The sequence below is a fragment of the Leptopilina heterotoma genome, unplaced genomic scaffold (assembly GCF_015476425.1).
Source record: "Leptopilina heterotoma isolate Lh14 unplaced genomic scaffold, ASM1547642v1 Lhet_235, whole genome shotgun sequence".
Taxonomy (NCBI): Eukaryota; Metazoa; Arthropoda; class Insecta; order Hymenoptera; family Figitidae; genus Leptopilina; species Leptopilina heterotoma.
The window spans coordinates 1,544,038-1,562,867 of record NW_025110952.1 but is presented as its reverse complement, the minus strand read 5'-3'; the positions used below and the strand labels follow the sequence as shown (position 1 = coordinate 1,562,867).

Here is an 18,830-nt window from a genome sequence, read left to right as displayed (position 1 = left end):
TAAAGTAAATAGAAAAGAATTCCGTTTGTTTAAATTTGGCGCCAAACGGAGGGTTGAAGCAACTTTGGCGTTGGTGTTCCCGAAAAATGTCAAATAGCCGCGCATGCGCATTATCACGCAATGAGATGATAATGCAAGTGCAAAAAATTTTTACTCCAGTTTTATAATTTCAATTTCATATACAAATATAATATAATGTGAGTATTATGTATTTAAAATTGATTTTTCATTTATATTGAATCATGATAAAATTGTGAAATTTTCTTAAGAGGTTTGTGAGTGTAAAATTTTTAATGAATTGATATTTCTTTTTGGTTAGTTTACACACTAATCGGGAGAATGACTTTTGTGTTTTCATTTCTTTTGTTGTCATTTTGAAATTAAATGGGAAATTTTCAAATGAAAAAAAATGAAAATAAACTATTTTCGATCACTATTTAATTGATATAATTTTTTCTTAATACAGGGAATTATCTGTTTTTTTAATTGAAACTCACAAATATAATTTATAGGTTATGTTTCCATTTTAGTCTTTAAAGAATATTTTGTTAATTATAATCTTTGTTGTAATTAAATGATAAATAATTGATATTTTCTCCTTTTTGTTATAATTTTATTAATTTTTATAATTTTGATTCCTGCACACGAAATGCAGTATTTAAATTATTATTAGGTAAATTAGATAATTTTTTTATTTTCAAATATAAATTTCAATTTTTGAATAATTTCGAATCCAAAATTTAGAAAAATTTAATTATTAACTAATTATTATTATTATAAGTTATTTGAAAAATTTTAATAAATTTTCTCATAGAAGTTCCATTATTTTCAATACAATTTTTAATTCCTCAAAAGAATTCAATTATTTTTAACAAATTTTTAATAAAATTTAATATAACAATTGAATTATTTTCAATACAATTTTAATTAAATTCGTTAAAAAAAATTTACAAACATTCAATTATTTTCATAAATAATAAAATTTTTCGTTGAAATCCAATAATTTTCAAAGCAATTTTAATGGAATTCCTCAAAAGAATACAATTATTTTTAAAACTTTTAATAAAATTTAATAATTAAAAAAATTTTAATCTATAAAGAATTTTAATTTTTTAGATAAATTCAATTATTTTGTATATAATTTTAATAAAATTCTTCAAAACAATTCAAATATTAAATTTTAAAAAAACCGTATTTTGAATTAATATTAGTTTTTCTACAATAATTTATAAGCAACTATTTATATATTTTAGTTTGTTAAATTTATATTATTAATATAAATTAAATTTCAAACAGTTTCAAATTAAATTTTTAGAAAAGTTGAATTTTAATTATTGTACTAAAATTTCTTAAAGCACTAATTCTAATACAAAACCTTCAAAAAAATTTTCTATTTTTGACAAGAATGAATTTTTTAATATTATTTAATTACTACAAAAGTTTTAATGCAATTATCTTGATAAATAACAAAATTCTTCACAGAAATTCAATAACTTTTAGGAATTTTAATAAAATTCTTTACAAAATTCAATTATTTTCATAAGTTACAATATTCATCCCAAGAATTCAATTATTTTCAAAAGTAATGAAATTCTTCGAAGAAATTCAATTATTTTTAAAAATTTTCACGAATATCTCGTCGAGAATTCAATTATCTTTACAAATAGCAAAATTTTTCGACAAAAAATCAATTATTTTCAAAAAATTTCTAAAAATCTTTACAAAAGTTCAATTACTTTCAAAAGTTTTTTGCAATAAATAGATAGAGAAATTCTTCTCAAGAATTAAATTATTGTCAATAATTTTTTAAAAATTCTTCTCAAGAAGTCAATTATTTTCAAAAAATTTAATAAAATTCTTCTCATGAATTCAATTATTTTTAAGAAATTTAATAAAATTCTTCAAGAAGTTTTCAATTATTTTCAAAAATTGTTATAAAATTCTTTTTAATGGTAGGTGTTCATTTTTTCTAAAAAATATTTTCTAATCCTTTTTGTGTAAAAAAAAGCAATTTCTAATGAAATCTGTTTTCTAAAAAAGGTTTTTCTAACAAGTTTTGATTTCTAAAAAAGTTTTTCTAAAAAGTTATGATTTCTAATATTTATTTTCCTAAAATTTGTAAAATTTCATAATTTTGATGAAAAGTTAGAAAATTGTTAAAAAAAATTAAGATTAAGAAATAGAAACTATTTGGCATATTTTCTGTTTCTCAATCACAATTTTGTTTAGAAAATTATAAGTTTCTTTTTGAAAAAGTAGAAAAATTTTTATAAAATTACTATTTCTTATCACAATTTGTTAACAAAATTCTGTTCTTCTTTGAAAAAAAAAATAAAAATTTGCAACATTTTTATATATCAAAATTTCTAAATTTAATTTATTTATAAAAATTTTTTTAGAAAATTTAAAATTTCTTTAGGAAACAAATTCCTATAATTTCTATTTGTTAATTACGATTTTTAACTAGATTATTTTTAAATTTTGTTAACAAATTTGCATAATTTCTAATTTTTATTATAATTTTTTAAAGAAACCTTAAGTACCTACTTTTTTTAAAGAATTAAAAAATTTTCGTAAATTTTATTTTTCCTTATTTCAAAAATTGAATATTGTTAGAAAAAATTTTTTCAAAAATGACCTTTATGAGAAGGAAGAAAATGAGAAAATCACTTTCATTAGGAAAAAGTTTTTTAGAAATTCACTTTTTATTAGAAAAAAAATTTTTTAGAAAATAAAAAATTAGAAACTTTGTTTTAGAAAAACTGTACCCCAATCTTCTTTAATATAATAAATTTCATTAAAATTTTAATTAAATTCTTTAAAAGAAATGAAATATTTTCCAAAGTTGTTAATAACAATTTTTCGTAAAAATTAAATTTTAAGAAACATTCAATATTATTTATTTTTGTATTTAAATAATTGCTTTCTCGTAGAATTAAATTATTATTTTTTGTACTTTTAACTAAAAATTCTGTAGAATTAATTTTTTTGAAAAAGTTTAATTGAAAAGGTAATAATTGATGTTATTGATTTAAAGTAGAATTTTAGAATTCTAGAAAATTTTAATTGAATTGAAATGATAGAAATAATGTTGAAGAAATTACTGTAACAATATTCTTATAATAATAAACTAATGATTTTGTCAGTTGGTCATCTTTAATTATTATAAAACATAAAGAAATGGATATTTATTTGAATTTGTTTTGCAGAGAAATCAACTTGCAGAATGGGAGTACCGGTGAAAAGTGTTGAAGCCATGGACGTCGAATTGACAGTGGACGCGGTTAATGGAGAGGGTGACGTTGTCGAGAAGAAGGACAATGATTTGTTAATTATTCAAGATCTACGGGAGCACATTCGTCAAATTGAGCGCGCCGTACAAAATAAGGAGCCGCGTTTTATTCTCCGCGCTCTACGAGCATTGCCCAATACGCGTCACAAACTAAATCCAGTCGTTCTTCGCGGTATTGTCGGCGGCTTTTTCACCCGTTCAACCACAGAACGTGACGCACTACTCGCATGGATCGAGGAGCCAATGGACACAGAGGGCACACAGGCAGCTATTCAAAGATTTCGCAGTTCAGCTCTGCCGCTACTTCCCGAAATCGATGCCTACATTCATCTTCTCATTCTCGTGAAACTCATCGATACCCGCAAATACAATGAAGCCGTCCAGTGTTCCGAGACTTTGGTGCAAAAAATCGTTGTGCAAAATCGACGTTCAATGGACTTGATCGCTGCAAAATGCTATTTTTATCATTCGCGCGCTTACGAATTAACAAATCAGTTGGACAAGATTCGTAGTTTTCTTCATTTACGTTTGCGTACGGCAACATTGAGGAATGATTTCGAGGGCCAGGCGGTGTTGATCAATTGCCTGCTGAGGAATTATCTTCACTATAATCTCTACGATCAGGCGGATAAACTCGTGTTGAAGTCAACGTTCCCGGAGTCGGCGAGTAACAACGAATGGGCCCGCTTTCTCTACTATCTGGGAAGGATCAAGTCGGCGCGACTCGAGTATTCAGCGGCGCACAAGTACCTCGTCCAGGCAATGCGCAAGGCCCCGCAAACAACGGCCGTCGGTTTTCGTCAAACCGTACAAAAACTCGCTGTCACTGTGGAACTTCTATTGGGAGACATTCCCGAGAGGCAGATCTTCCGTCAGGCCGCATTGCGACGCGCTTTAGCGCCTTACTTCCAATTGACGCAAGCCGTTCGTCTCGGGAATCTTCAGCGCTTCGGCGAAGTCCTCGAGAACTTTGGACCGCAATTTCGCGCCGATCATACATTCACTCTGATCCTACGACTGAGACACAATGTCATCAAGACCGCTATTCGCTCAATTGGCCTCTCGTACTCGAGAATTTCGCCGGCGGACATTGCGCAAAAATTGGGCCTCGACTCGGGCGTTGACGCGGAGTTTATTGTCGCCAAAGCGATCAGAGATGGAGTAATTGAGGCGACACTCGATCCAGAGAATGGCTACATGCGCAGCAAGGAGACAACGGACATTTATTGCACCCGCGAGCCGCTCCTTGCATTCCATCAGAGAATCACCTTCTGTCTCGATCTACATAATCAGAGTGTTAAGGCCATGAGGTATCCGCCAAAATCTTATGGCAAGGATCTCGAATCTGCCGAGGAACGTCGGGAACGGGAGCAACAGGATCTTGAACTCGCCAAGGAAATGGCTGAAGAGGATGACGATGGTTTTCCTTGAACAGTAATTTTTTAACGCTGTACTCTTTTTTCATTTCTGTAATACTTTGCAATAATTTTAAAAATAATAATAATAATCTGTTTCAAATTTTCCAGTGCGCAAGTTCTTTTCACTTTTTCCCATTCGATTCTTTTGTTTGTCTAAGAAATTTATTTTGAACACGTTCAATTCTAATTATGTGGAAGACATAAAGGAGACCAGGTTATACATGCATACTCAATTATTGATCTGACAAGCGTCAAGTATAATATTCTAATTGTTGCAAAACCACGAAATACCGAAGCACATCTCATTATAAACCCCATGGATTTTGAGGTCCTTGAGACAATTTCAGTAACCTGATTATTAAAACAAAGATTACTGGTGAACATTACACCTAAACTTATTTTTCGCGTATAATTTAGATGGAAAATTAATAATTTTCTTGAATTTAGTCAAAAATCGAGTTTTTAAAATTTTCTGTAGAGAAAACAATTAATTACTAATAGTAATTAGTTAATAGTAAAACACGAAAAATCGATGAATTTTTATTTTTACAAAAATTCTGTTTAAAATTGAAAATAAATAACGAATTCAGTCGAAAATTACGATTACGAAAATTTTCTGAAACAAAAAATTTGAAGAACTTGACGAAAATCACAATTTTGAAATTTCCTATAGAAAAAAAAACGATTTTCAAATTTTGAAAAATTTTCAAATTCGTTTAAAAACTTATTTTTCGCGTATAATTTAGATAGAAAATGAATAATTTTCTTGAATTTAGTCGAAAATCAAGTTTTTAAAATTTTCTGCAGAAAAAAAACGAAAAACTGATGAATTTTTATTTTTCAGAAATTTTTAAACTCGTTCAGAAACTGAATTTTTGCTTATAATTCTGTTTGAAAATGAAAATAAATAACGAATTCTGTCGAAATTTACGATTTCGAAAATTTTCTCTGAAGACGAATTTCAAAATTTTTAAATTTCCTATAGAAAAAAAAAACAAAAAAACGATTTTTAAATTTTGAAAAATTTTCAAATTCGTTTAAAAACTTATTTTTCGCGTATAATTTAGATGGAAAATGAATAATTTTCTTGAATTTAGTCGAAAATCAAGTTTTTAAAATTTTCGATAGACAAAAAAACGAAATGATTCCATTTTTTAATATATAGTGAATTATTATTTATTAAAAATAATGGATTTACAGAAGAATTTTAGTTAAAATCACTAAAAAAGAATTTTGAAATTTGGAGAAGTTACAAATTATTGCAGAAATTCAATTTATTTTCAAAAGTAAAAAAAGTTCTTCGCAGAATTTCAATTCTCTTTATAAATAATAAAATTTCAATTATCTTCAAAAAATTTTCCAAAATAATTCAATTATTAAAAAAAAAATTAATAAAATTCTACGTAAACTTTTAATTACTTTCATAAATAATAAATTTTTGACATGAATTCAATTATTTTCTTGACAAAATTTCAATACAATTATTGTCAAAATTTCAATTATTTTCAAAAATTTTCCTTAATTCAATGATTTTCAATATCTACTATTTTAATAAAGTTTTACAAAGCAGTTAAATTATTTAAAAAAAAAATTAATTATTTTAATAAATAATAAAAATTCCACAGAAATTCAATTATTTTCAATGTTAATAAAATTCTTAGCAACTATTCAATTATTCCTATAAATAATACAATTCATCGCAGGATTTCAATTATTTTTAATATCATTTTACAGGAATTGCTCAAAAAATGTACTTATTCTTATATAAAATTTAATTTTAATTTCTCAAAAAAATTAATTATTTAAAAAAATGTATATTATTTAAAATTCTTGAGATCAATTATTTACAAAAATATTGGAATTTTTCAGAGCAATTCAATTATTTACAAAAATATTAGAATTCTTTAGAAGAATTCAATTATTTTCAAATATTTTAATAAAATTGTCGGAAAAAAATCAATTATTTTAAATACAATTTAAATTTTTTTTAAATAATTCAATTATTCTTTTAGATTTTAATAAAATTCTTCCCTAGAATTCAATTATTTACATAAATAACTCGTCGAAAGAATTCAATTATTGAAGATAATTAAAAAATTATTCTCAATAATTCAATTATTTTGAGGTATTTTAATAAAATTTTTTGCAAAATTCAATTATTTTCATAAATACCAATATCACAGAAATTTCTTTATAAATTTCTTTGCAATAATTCAAGTATTTAAGAAAATTAAATTTTTTACAGAATTGAATTATTTTAAAATAAAAAATTTTTTTTAAATTTTTTAAAATAAAATTCATTATGGAAATTCTATTTTTAGAAACATTCAATTATTTAATAAATTATTTATTTTCGTATTTCAATAATTGAAGTCTTTTAGAATTTTTTAATAATAATAAATTGATTTAAAAAAGAATTTCAGTTAAAATTTTCGATAATTGAATATTAAAAGCCTTATAGCGTGAATTTTTAGAAATAATTGAATTTTAAAAAGGTTTCATAATTTTAATTATTAATTTTATAGAACTAATTTTTTTTTAAACTATTTGAACTTTTTATTTTCTAATATATATTTAATTGAAGAATTTCCTGATAATCGAAATTTCACGTAAAATTGAATGGTAAACAAATGGGTTTGAAAATTCTCAAACAACTTTTTCAAAGATTATTAAAAATAATTGCCTTAAAAAAGAATTTATTTGGAAATTCTAATTTGGTAAAAATAAATTTAGTATTAGAAACCTGGAAAAATTCCGTTTTTTAACCTGGAATACCTGAAAAAGTCAGGGAATTTCAAAAAAGTAAAAGCGTGTCAACCCTGACTATTCTTTATATTGATTACATGATTTTTAACACACCATTTTTGGAGCCTCTTCAGTCAGAAAAATATTGATGTCTGCAATATTCTTTTTTTTTAAAAAAATGTTAAAACAATGTTTTTTCAAAATTGTCTCTTGACAACCATGCGATCAATACAAAAAAGTTTAAAAAAAGAATCTATTGACCTGCTGACAATATTTTAAAAATAATTAACAACTTATTTGCAGTAGTATGAGAAACATTGTTTTAATATTTTTACATTTTTGCAATTTCGATTCGCTTTGATGAGGGATGAAAAAGGGAATTTTACTTTAATTTAATCAACTTTGCATGTTTTCACACAATTAATAAATGAGAATAAAAATTCTAATAAGTAAAGTATTTAAAGAATAAATTTCCTACTTTAAGAAAATATTCAACTACAACAGCAGGAAAGATGAGGAAGAAAATTTTACGTAATCTTTACTGTATTGTTTATTAAAAATTAAATATCTCTTTTTTTATAATTATTATGCTTTTGTATATACATTCATTTTTTAACGTTCTCTCTTTTTTTGTAATAAAAGGCAGATTTCAAAAACATTGTATTTTATTAAATTATTGTGAAATTCTTATTACCTTAAAACTTTAAGTTTTATATGGAATATTAAAAAAATAATTACATTCAAGTTATATATATATACAAATATAAAACATTTTTTCCATCATTAGAATTAACAACACATGTATGCAACTTTTTTCCAAACAATTAAATTCCGCAATAACACAAAAATCATAAATCTAAAAATTCTAATTAAATTCTCTATCTATTCATTGTAAAAAAAATCGGATAAATCTCTAGAAAAATATAATTCGCATAAAAATGTTAGGTTCAATTTTACAGAGGCTGTACAGTAAAAACTTATTACTTACATAAGTTAAAATTAGAATACAAGTATTTTTTACAATTAGTTTGCAATTGCTATTCGTGAAGTATTTTCAGTTTCACATAAAATGAAAACCATTAGGCCCGTAACTACAACTACAACGTAAAAAAAAACACTTCTATACATACCTACTATACAATTTATACAAGAGAAATGGAAATTAAGAAACTCTAGAAAACATGAAACATTGATGTCGAGATCTTTTTGCATACAAATACATAAACTAATACAAATAAAATACAATGCAACTAAAGTACAAGAGAAAAATAATAAAATCGATTCTTGAACAAAGACCTCTAAGTACGAGTAAATTTGCTAGCACTTCTCTCCGCATTTCTGCTGCGTCTGAAAATAAACATTTACCTAAAAAAAGTTCGAGGGCCTAATGACAGTGAAAAGAAGTATTTTCTTTTTTCTTTCTTATGTAAATATATATAAGCTGATTCTATAACGAATCATATAAGCCTTTTGATCTTATCTCAATGTTTCTTCAAGAATCATGCACCATCCGAAGGATTAATGATTAGAGCCGTTACTGCGAAGAGAAGAAAGACAATCCCTCCAATCATAGTGACTGAAAAATAAGTATTTTTCTAAAATAAACTTCTTAAAGAAAAGGTATCGCCGGCATACATACCCGGCTATACCTTTTTTAAAACTAAAATTTCTGTTCTGTGAGTTTCATAAAAACCCCCCAGAGAAGAATAAAACTTGATTAAATAAAAATTTTACCTGTTCGTACAGATATTTTTTGAGCTATCATACGTCCACCTAGGACAGCCAATCCTGTACAAAATGAATGACCTAATATTCCACCAATTATAACGCCATAAACATCCTGTAATTGTAAAAATAAAACTTATTTCTATTCTTGTTGTTGCGTTTCCTTTTTATATTTAATAATTTACCTCTCGAGCTGCGAGAAGAATTGTCGTGAGTTGTGAACGATCACCCCATTCGGCAAGAAATGTCAATGTAAATGCTTGGAGAAAAATTCTTGAAAGTACCATTAGAGCATTTTTCTTTTGCGTTTTCTTTATAATTCCAGTTTCTGGATCTTGAACTAATGTACTTTCAGCATCCTTCTCAAACTGTAATTATTATTTATTGAGTTTATTAGAATAATAAATAAATGTGGAAATATTTTTAAAAGAAGTATATTGACCGGACCATGATCTTGCCATCATCATGTAGTTTTACATCATCTTCAGGAAGATTGAACAAAACAAGATTGTTCTTTCTTTCAGTTCGATCTAAAATTACAACTTTAATTCTCTTAAAATTCAATTATTTTCTATAATTTTTAATCAAACTTCTTCTCGAAATCAATTATTTTTAATAATTTTCCAAAAATTCTTAGAGAATTCAATTATTTAAATACAACTTGGAATGTTTTCAGGACCTTAATTTTTGTCAAATAAATCTGTTTATATTGTGACCTTAAGGCCAGAATATAAACAGAAATTTATTATTTAAATACAAAAATTCAGTTCTTTATAATGATTCTAACTGTCAATGTTTTTTAAGTTATTAATTAATTTTCAAAAAATTATAATAAACAAATTCTTAAAATAAATTTTTCAAAAATATTTTTAAAATAATTTATGAAAGATAATAGTTTTTCAATTATACATATAGAATTGAAAAATTTCCAAACAATTGCAATTTCGTAAATTCAATTAAAAAAATAATTGAATTTTTAAAGAATTTTAATTATTAATATAAACGCGATCTCTCCAAAATTTTAATAAATCTAAAAAAGTCATATGTCGTTAAAATGTTAAAAATAATTGTAAAAAATTTTAATGTTAGGTATTATTTTTTGTACGTATTTGAATTTTTGGAAATTTGTATTTGAAAATATTGAAAATAATTGAATTTTAAAGAATTACAATGCAAAAATTCTAAGAATTTTAATATTTTTATCAAAATTATTTTAATATAATTTTATTGTAAATCTAAAAAATTTATTTAGTATTTAATATTTATAAAAAAAGTTGAATTATTTCGAAGAAATTATTAAAATTTTAGGAAATAATTGAATTTTATGGAAATATTTGAATTCTTCCGAGAAATTCAATTAAAGATGTTTTGAAAATAATTGAAATCCTGCAAAGAATTTTACTATTTTTAAAAATAATTGAATTCTTGCGAAGAATTTTACCACTTATAAAAATAATTGAATTGTTTCGAAGGATTTATTAGGATTTTAGAAAATAATTGAATTTATTTGAAATATATTAAAAATTGCTTTAAAAATTAAATTCTTCCGAAGAATTTAATTTCAATTATTTTCAAAATTTGCAATTAAAATTCTTTTATAGTTTATTTTCAAAAATTTTTTAAAAACACTTTGAAAAAAATCAATTATTTTCAATTAAATTTTACAAAATTTCAATTATTGAAACTCTTTTTTATTGTAAGTTTTGAAAATTTATTTAGTAATTTATAAAAATAGTTGAATTGTTTCAAAGAAATTATTAAAAATTTTATGAAATAATTGAGTCTTATGGAAATATTTGAATTCTTCCGAGAAATTCAATTAAATATATTTTGAAAATAATTGAATTCCTGCAAAGAATTTTACTACATATTTATAAAAATAATTGAATATTTTGATTCAATGCGAATGATTTTGCCATTTATAAAAATAATTGAATTTATTCGAAATATATATTAAAAATTGTTTTAAAAATTAAATTCTTCCGAGGAATTTAATTTCAATTATTTTCAAAATTTTCAATTAAAATTCTTCAAATATTGATTTTCAAAAATTTTTAAAAACCACTTTGAAAAAAATCAATTATTTTGAATTAAATTTTACAAAATTTCAATTATTGAAACTCTTTTTTATTGTATATTTTGAAAATTTATTTAGTAATTTATAAAAATAGTTGAATTGTTTCGAAGAAATTATTTAAATTTTAGGAAATAATAATTGAATTTTATGGAAATATTTGAAAATATTTGAATTCTTTCGAGAAATTCAATTAAAGATATTTTGAAAAGAATTGAATTCCTGCAAAGAATTTTACTATTTATAAAAATAATTGAATTCTTGCGAAGAATTTTACCATTTATAAAAATAATTGAATTGTTTCGAAGGATTTATTAAGATTTTAGAAAATAATTGAATTTATTTGAAATATATTAAAAATTGTTTTAAAAATTAAATTCTTCCGAGGAATTTAATTTAAATTATTTTCAAAATTTGCAATTAAAATTCTTCAAATGTTGATTTTTAAAAATTTGTATCAAACACTTGGAAAAAAAATCAATTATTTTCAATTAAATTTTACAAAATTGCAATATTTATTGAAACTCTTTTTAATTGTAAATTTCGAAAATTTATACATTGGGTATACTTTTGTAGCATGGTTCGGTCAACAATTCGTTTAAAAAAAGTTTATGTGTAATAATTAATTTTATCAATTACATCATCTTCCCTCTTTCTTAAGTCAGATTGAACCTCTTCGAGTTCCTCTTGTCCCTCGTTTGGCGACATATAATAACTGTCTCGGAGCATTTTTAGGCCAAACAAAGCAAATAGAGCTGTGGATATGTAATACGTGTAGGCGCGGGGGATTATTGTTGCCGCATATCCAAATACCACTGTTAAATAAAAATTACTATTTTCAGAATAACAAAATTTATTAAATTATTCTAAAAAGTGGAATTATAAAGAATCTACAAGAAGCGTTCTTTCATTACATTTTCTTTCTTTCTTTCTTTCTTTACTTACATAGACGGAAAAAAACTAAATCTAGATCGGCGCTTTAAGACAAAAAAAAAATTTTTCAAACTCCACGAAATTATAATAAAAAATAAAAAAATATATTCAAAAGAATATATAAACGAAAATTGAAACTAATAAAACCATCTGACTGTGAAATTATTACAAAAACTAATAAAAAAAGTTTTTTGTTTTTATTCGAGTAACCGAAGACTGCAATTACCTTCTTTCAGAAATAATTTATCTAACTACAGAAATTATTGAAAAAAGAAGTATAAAACTAGTAAAATGTACACTTATTATACAAAATATCAATATCGTTTCTAACTTAATTTGACTCTTCTTATTTTTAAAAAATATTTCAAACACATTTTAAAAAAATACATAAATGTAAATTTAAAATTGTTTATTAATTTTTTTGTCTACCAATATTATTTTTATAGCTCTGTGAGTAAGTCTTCTTAGTAAGTCTTTAAAAGCAATTCAAATCGTCTTCAATTTAACAATTTTCGTTTTTTTTTTTAGTAAATCATCATTAAAGGTGATTTAAATATACATTCTAAAGAATTGTGTTTTCTAATTAACTTCGAAGAATTATTAACAGAACTTTGTATTATAAAAACTGAACCTTGAAATACGAGACTAATTTATGTGTGTGTAAAAATTATGCGATAGAGCAACTATGTTATTAGCTTTAAATAGAAGATAGTTAATTATGGAATTTATTATTATCGGACAAAAGTGAAAGATAAAAAATTCATTATACCCCATAAACATTTTACTTTATACGCTAATTTATATTTCCTTTTTCAATGTAAAATTATTGTTAACTCGAGTGTAAGAAAATTTAATTGCAAATCTAAATTATTATTATTATTATTAATTATTATTATTATTATTATTATTAATTATTTTTATTATTATTATTATTATTATTATTATTATTATTATTATTATTATTATTATTATTATTAATTAATTATTACTTTAACAAATTTTTAATGAATAAAAATATTTTTTTTCTAATAAGAATTTTTTAATCACTTCATTTTGGTTTCTATTTTCGGGAAAAGATTAAATTTTTCACCTAATTTTGACGGAAAAAAATTACTATGAACCCTGCTAGACATATGAAGTAGAATAAAAATATTGTAAAATGATAATAATTAGACTATTATTACTTAGACGGAAACAATTTGTAATTTACTTTATCTGGCGATTGCAATTGCTATCTGATTTGTTCCATATTCCAGAAGGAAAAAAAAATTAAAACTCAGGTGAAATTTTCTCAAACAATATCAACAATGAAGAAAACTTAATGAGGAAAAAATTATATATATGAATTTACATTTTGTTTAATTCATTTAGTTCTGAAACCAATAAAATTAATTTAATGAATGTGCCCTGAAAAAAAATTAAATTTTCTTAAAATTTCAAAGTTTGTGAAAGATCTCTAAAAATAAACCTCTGTACTTTATATTTTGTTTTCTGATACATTGAATTCAAATTATTTTGAAATTATTTTTCATAAATAATAAAATTTTTCATAGAAATTCAATTTTTTAAAAAGAAAATTAATAAAATTCGTCGTAGAAATTAAATTACTTTGCAAAATTTTGATGAAATTACTTATGAGAATTGAATTATTTTCATAAAATTAATAAAATTATTAGCAGGAACTTTGATTATTTTAAAAAAATTGTAATAGAATTATTCGCAGAAATTTTATTATTATGAAAATTTTTAATAAAATTCTTTATAAAAGAAATGTAATTAAATACTTTGAAGAAATTGATTAATTTATTCATTTGCGAAAAAAAAATTCTTTAAAATTGAATTTTTTTCATAATTATAATAAAATGCTTCGCATAAATTGAAATATTTAAAAAAAAATTTTATTAAATATTCTTTATTCAAATTTAAATAATTTTGCCCAATTTAAAAACTAATTATTTATTACAAAATAAAGTAAATTAAAAAAATTGCTTCAAAATTCAAAGAAAATACAGATTTTAGGGGAAAATGTAAACATATTTTTTTTAGTTTAATTTCGGACAGTTATTTTATCAAATTGCTTTACAAATTGCTATAATTTAAAGCTTATTTAGTTTAGAACATTTATTAAACATTAATTTAAAAAATTTTATCACATTAAATAAATTCTAAATTGTGCGATACTTTTATTTTGTCTTCTACATTAAAAAAAAATGTTAAGTAAAAAAAAAGAAACATTTTATTTATTTATTTTGATTTCTTCGATTCAATAACTGAATTTTCGTTTTAAAATATTTTTTTAATTACTTTCACAGTCAATCCAAACATTTTAATCTCTAATGTCAAAATTATTAAAAATTATTGTACGGAATGCACTTCTCCCAAATCAATTTTCCCGAAAAAAAAAACAATCTTTTTAGCCATGTCTCCAAATAAATTTTTTCGAAAAAAGTTTTTTGAAAATTTTTGAACGAAAATAAATAAAGTGTCAGATTTAACTCAAATTAAATAAATAAACAATTGTAACCGTCTATTTTTATTTCTAAAGATATTAAGGTAGAATATTTTTAAAAATTTTAATAAAAAAATTCGTAAAATTAACTATTTAAAAATATTTCTTAATCATTTTTGAAAGACAATAGTTTTACAATAACATAAAAAAATGTCAAAGAAATTGAAATTTGGTAAAATATTTTAAAAAATAATTTAAATGTAGTAAAATCTTTGAGAAATAATTGAAAATTTGATAAAATCTTTGAGAAATAATTTAGTTTTTAAAAAATATAAAAAAAAATAATCAAATTTTTGAAGAATTTTAATTAAATAAATAATTTCTCAAAAATTCTAAAATAGTAAATTTTTAAAAATTTTAATTTACTTTGTTCGAAGGTAATTGAATCTTAAAAAATTATGTTAAAACAATTCTAAGAATTAGTTTTTTTTTTTATAAATATTGTAATGTAGTTTTTCGAAAATAATTAAAGAATTTTTGTATAAGTAATTTAAAAAAAAATTTTTTTTGAAGAATTTTAATTAAAAATTTTAAATATGATTATTTTTTCCAAAAATGTTAAAAATAATTCTAAAAAATTTTAATGCTGTTATTTTGTGTATGTATTTGAATTTTTGGAAATTTGTATTTGAAAATATTGAAAATAATTGAATTTTAAAAAATTAGAAAAAAATAATTCAGAGAATTACTTTTTTCTCAAAAGTATTTTAATATTATTTTTAAAACACAATTTTTATTTTTATTGAATTTACACTAAAAAAAAAAAAAAAAAAATTTAAAAGAAAAATTAAAAATTTTTGAGAATATTCAATTATTTCCAAAATTTTCAATTAAAATTTTTTTAAAGGTTAATTTTCAAAAATTGTAGTAATAAAATACTTGAAAAAATGATTTATTTTTTATTTATAGGCTTTATATTTCGTTTACTGCTCTAAATAAATATTTGTAGAACAAAAAAAAAAATGAAAATAATAAAAATTTCATAAAAATATAATGGAAGAAGAGGAGAAAAAAATTTAAAAACTATAAATAAAAGGATAAGTTAATAAGATATGTGAATAAGTTTTTAAACTAATAACTGGTTTTAATTTTCTAAAAAAAGAAAATATTTGTTACCTGAAAGTATAGTCATAAGAGCGAGTGCTCCAATGGCTCCGGTGAAAACGGTAAGTCGAGGATATTTCATTGCCATAATTGCGGCAATGAAAAATGTTTTATCTCCCAATTCGGAGACAACAATAACCGAAAGGGAAGCAACGAAGGCATGAAGAAAGCCCAGGTTTCCCTGGGCTTCCTGCCCTAAATTCGCTGTCGCCTTCTGAAAATTAAAATTTATAATTTACTTCTTTTTCTACTCATTTTCTTTAAAAACATGAATTCTTTGAAAAGTAACAAGTTATATTTAAATCTATCAAAATACTTTTGATCCTTTTGATATTATTACTTAATAATTTTTTTATTTTTTATTTAAATAAAATTTTATTAAATTTTTAACTGTTTTACAATTTTTCTGTTTTTCAAAAAGTTAATTTTTTTAAAATTGAAATTGAAAATCTACACGACTAATATTTTTCGGAATCATGAAAAAAGTTAAAAAAAAATTGTCAATGAAAAATATTTATAATTACGAGAAAGGTTCAAATTTTTTTTTTAAATTACTAAATTAGGGATCCCGATCGAATAACCGGTTATAATTTTTTAAGAAACAAATTCCTCCCCTTCTTAATTAAAAAAGGATTAAAATTTTTTTATTTTTTGTAAGCATTTCCTATTTTTTATAAAAATTACAAAAAAGATCCTCCAAAAAATGTGATTTAAAATTTTTAATTTTTTTGATTTATTTGACAATGATTTTTAGCTGAGAATAAATTATGAACAGTTCTTCTATCGGGACTTTCAATAACAAATTTTTTTTTTTTTTTTTAATAATAAATATATTATTAATTCATATTAAATAATTAACTGATTTTGAATTTTTTAAAGTATATTATGATTATAAATTATTCAAAATTAGGAGAAACAAATTGTCCTTCTGTAAAGAATAAAAATTTGATTTGTAATTCCTAATTATTTATTTAATGAACTTTAATCAGTGTAAGTTATATATATTTTTATGAAGAAATTTTTTAAAGATATAAAATATTTAGAATGTCCCCGAGATATGATAAGAGGTTAATATATATATATTATATATCTTTAAAAATTGAGTTAATTCGCAAATTTAAGTTTCAATGTCGTCAGATTAAATAATTTAATGAAAAATAAAAAAAATTTACTTTTTGAATACAAAATAATTAAAGTTAATTTTTTTTAAACTCGAAATTTAAAAAACAAGTAAAGTTATTTTTTTAAACTCGAAATTTAAAAATAAAAATTTGAATTTCTCTCGCAATTTTGATTATTTTTAATGCCAATTTTTTTATTCGCTTTTATTCATGATTTTTGAAATGATTTTGAAAAATCAAACTTATAAAGTTTAAAAATTTTCGTAATTTAAAAAATTTTGTTTTGAAAAATAGAATTTCGATTTTCGAAAATTGTTAAAAATAATTTTTTTAAAAATTTAATAATAAAGAATAAATTTAAATCCTAATTAATGCAAAAAGAAAATTGCCGCACACCTTGATAAAAATTAAATATTAAAATTTCACCGATCTCTTCACTTTTATTAAAAATATTTTATTTACAGTTATATCGTAATTTTTTTAAAAAAAATTATTCTACCAGAATATTTTTTATTTTACAAACTTTAAAAGTTTTTTTTTTTTTTTTGAATAAAACAAAAATTTTGCAATACTAAAATTCTAAATATTTGATTACATAATTCTGCAACTACAAAAACAATGGAAATTGCTTATTTGAAATTAAAAATTAGCAACAAATAATAATGATGTTTATGCCTTATCCTTTATTTACATTCGGCACATGTTTATTTTTGAAGCAAAAAAGAATATTGTGATGATAACAAGGAGATTTTGCTTGTGTTTTTTCTTTAAATAAAAATTTTAAACGTGAAAATATGTTATCAATTAATAACCTATTAAAAATTCCTCTTATTTACACTTGATTTAATTTAAAAAAGTTTTAAATGTCAATGATACAATTAAGGAATTTCACTCTATTGACTCTATTATAATTAAAATAAACATTGTTACTTTTAGCAGAATCAATGTAAACAATTTATGTGGAATTTATTATTATTTTGGGAAAAAAATACTTACCATCGATGTGGTGAATGAATTTTGAAATCCTCCCACATTAAGGGATAATTTTTCAGCTGCTGTTGCACTACTCATTAAACGATTCATCAGTTAGAAATAAGGCAAATCAACAGCAAAATAAAAACAGCCATGCAACAACTGACGTATTCAATCAAGCACTCTATAGTGTCATTTTAAAAATCACCAGATAATAATGGTGATTCTACAGTAAGTTTTTCACTGTTAGGGTCTATCCACATTACAACAGTTCAATTTACAGTTACGTTCGCAGAGGAGATGCACGCGCATCATCTATTGACAATTGTAAAAATTGTTTATTAATTAATTTTATATTCTTAATTGTAATTAATTATATAATAATAACAACATTATGTCACGTCCCAACTTCGATAATAGGGATTTTTGATTATTAAAAATGATGGGGATTTTATGCTGCTAGAACACTAAAGTGTACCCTGTAAATAGGAGGGAGATTCAACTTCTACTTCAAATGATAACAACAGAAATACTTTTAACTTGTCACTTTAATGAACATTAAGGGAAAAAGGTTACAAATTTGAGCCGAAGGATTACAACATGTAATCGGTCTGAGTGCTCGGAGATATCTGTCGAGATGAGATCCTGTGGTCCATGGGTCCCCATAGGACCCTGCGCGCGTTGAGTAGAGGGGATGACTACCCCTTCCTTTGAACTTCCCTGTGACCAATACAACCCTGACGGAGTGTTATTTTACAAGTTATTTACACATTCATACTATTTATTCATTATTTAAATTTAACATTAACAATATATGAAGTTAATTAATATTTGTTTCGTTAATTATCAAATATATAATAATCGGTTTCAGTTAAATTCATTCGGAGTATTATAATTACATTTTGCTTCTGTATATTTAATTACCATAGAATTATGG

The 18,830-nt window shown here is 22.7% G+C and overlaps 2 protein-coding genes across 2 annotated transcripts; one reads left to right on the top strand and one right to left on the bottom strand.

The window, feature by feature from the left end:
- Window positions 1-81: 81 nt before the first annotated feature.
- LOC122502690 (probable 26S proteasome non-ATPase regulatory subunit 3) lies at window positions 82-4,813 on the top strand. Its single transcript, XM_043612855.1, has 2 exons — window positions 82-197; window positions 3,210-4,813. The coding sequence occupies exon 2, from the start codon at window positions 3,227-3,229 to the stop codon at window positions 4,721-4,723; it is 1,497 nt and encodes a 498-aa protein (XP_043468790.1). The 5' UTR covers window positions 82-197; window positions 3,210-3,226; the 3' UTR covers window positions 4,724-4,813.
- A 3,289-nt stretch (window positions 4,814-8,102) lies between these two features.
- LOC122502633 (transmembrane protein 165) lies at window positions 8,103-18,084 on the bottom strand. Its single transcript, XM_043612784.1, has 6 exons — window positions 17,918-18,084; window positions 15,813-16,014; window positions 11,894-12,069; window positions 9,366-9,548; window positions 9,190-9,295; window positions 8,103-9,031 (listed from the first exon to the last, which is right to left on the bottom strand). Exons 1-6 carry the CDS (start codon window positions 18,002-18,004, stop codon window positions 8,955-8,957), a joined length of 831 nt encoding a protein of 276 aa, XP_043468719.1. The 5' UTR covers window positions 18,005-18,084; the 3' UTR covers window positions 8,103-8,954.
- Window positions 18,085-18,830: the final 746 nt, after the last annotated feature.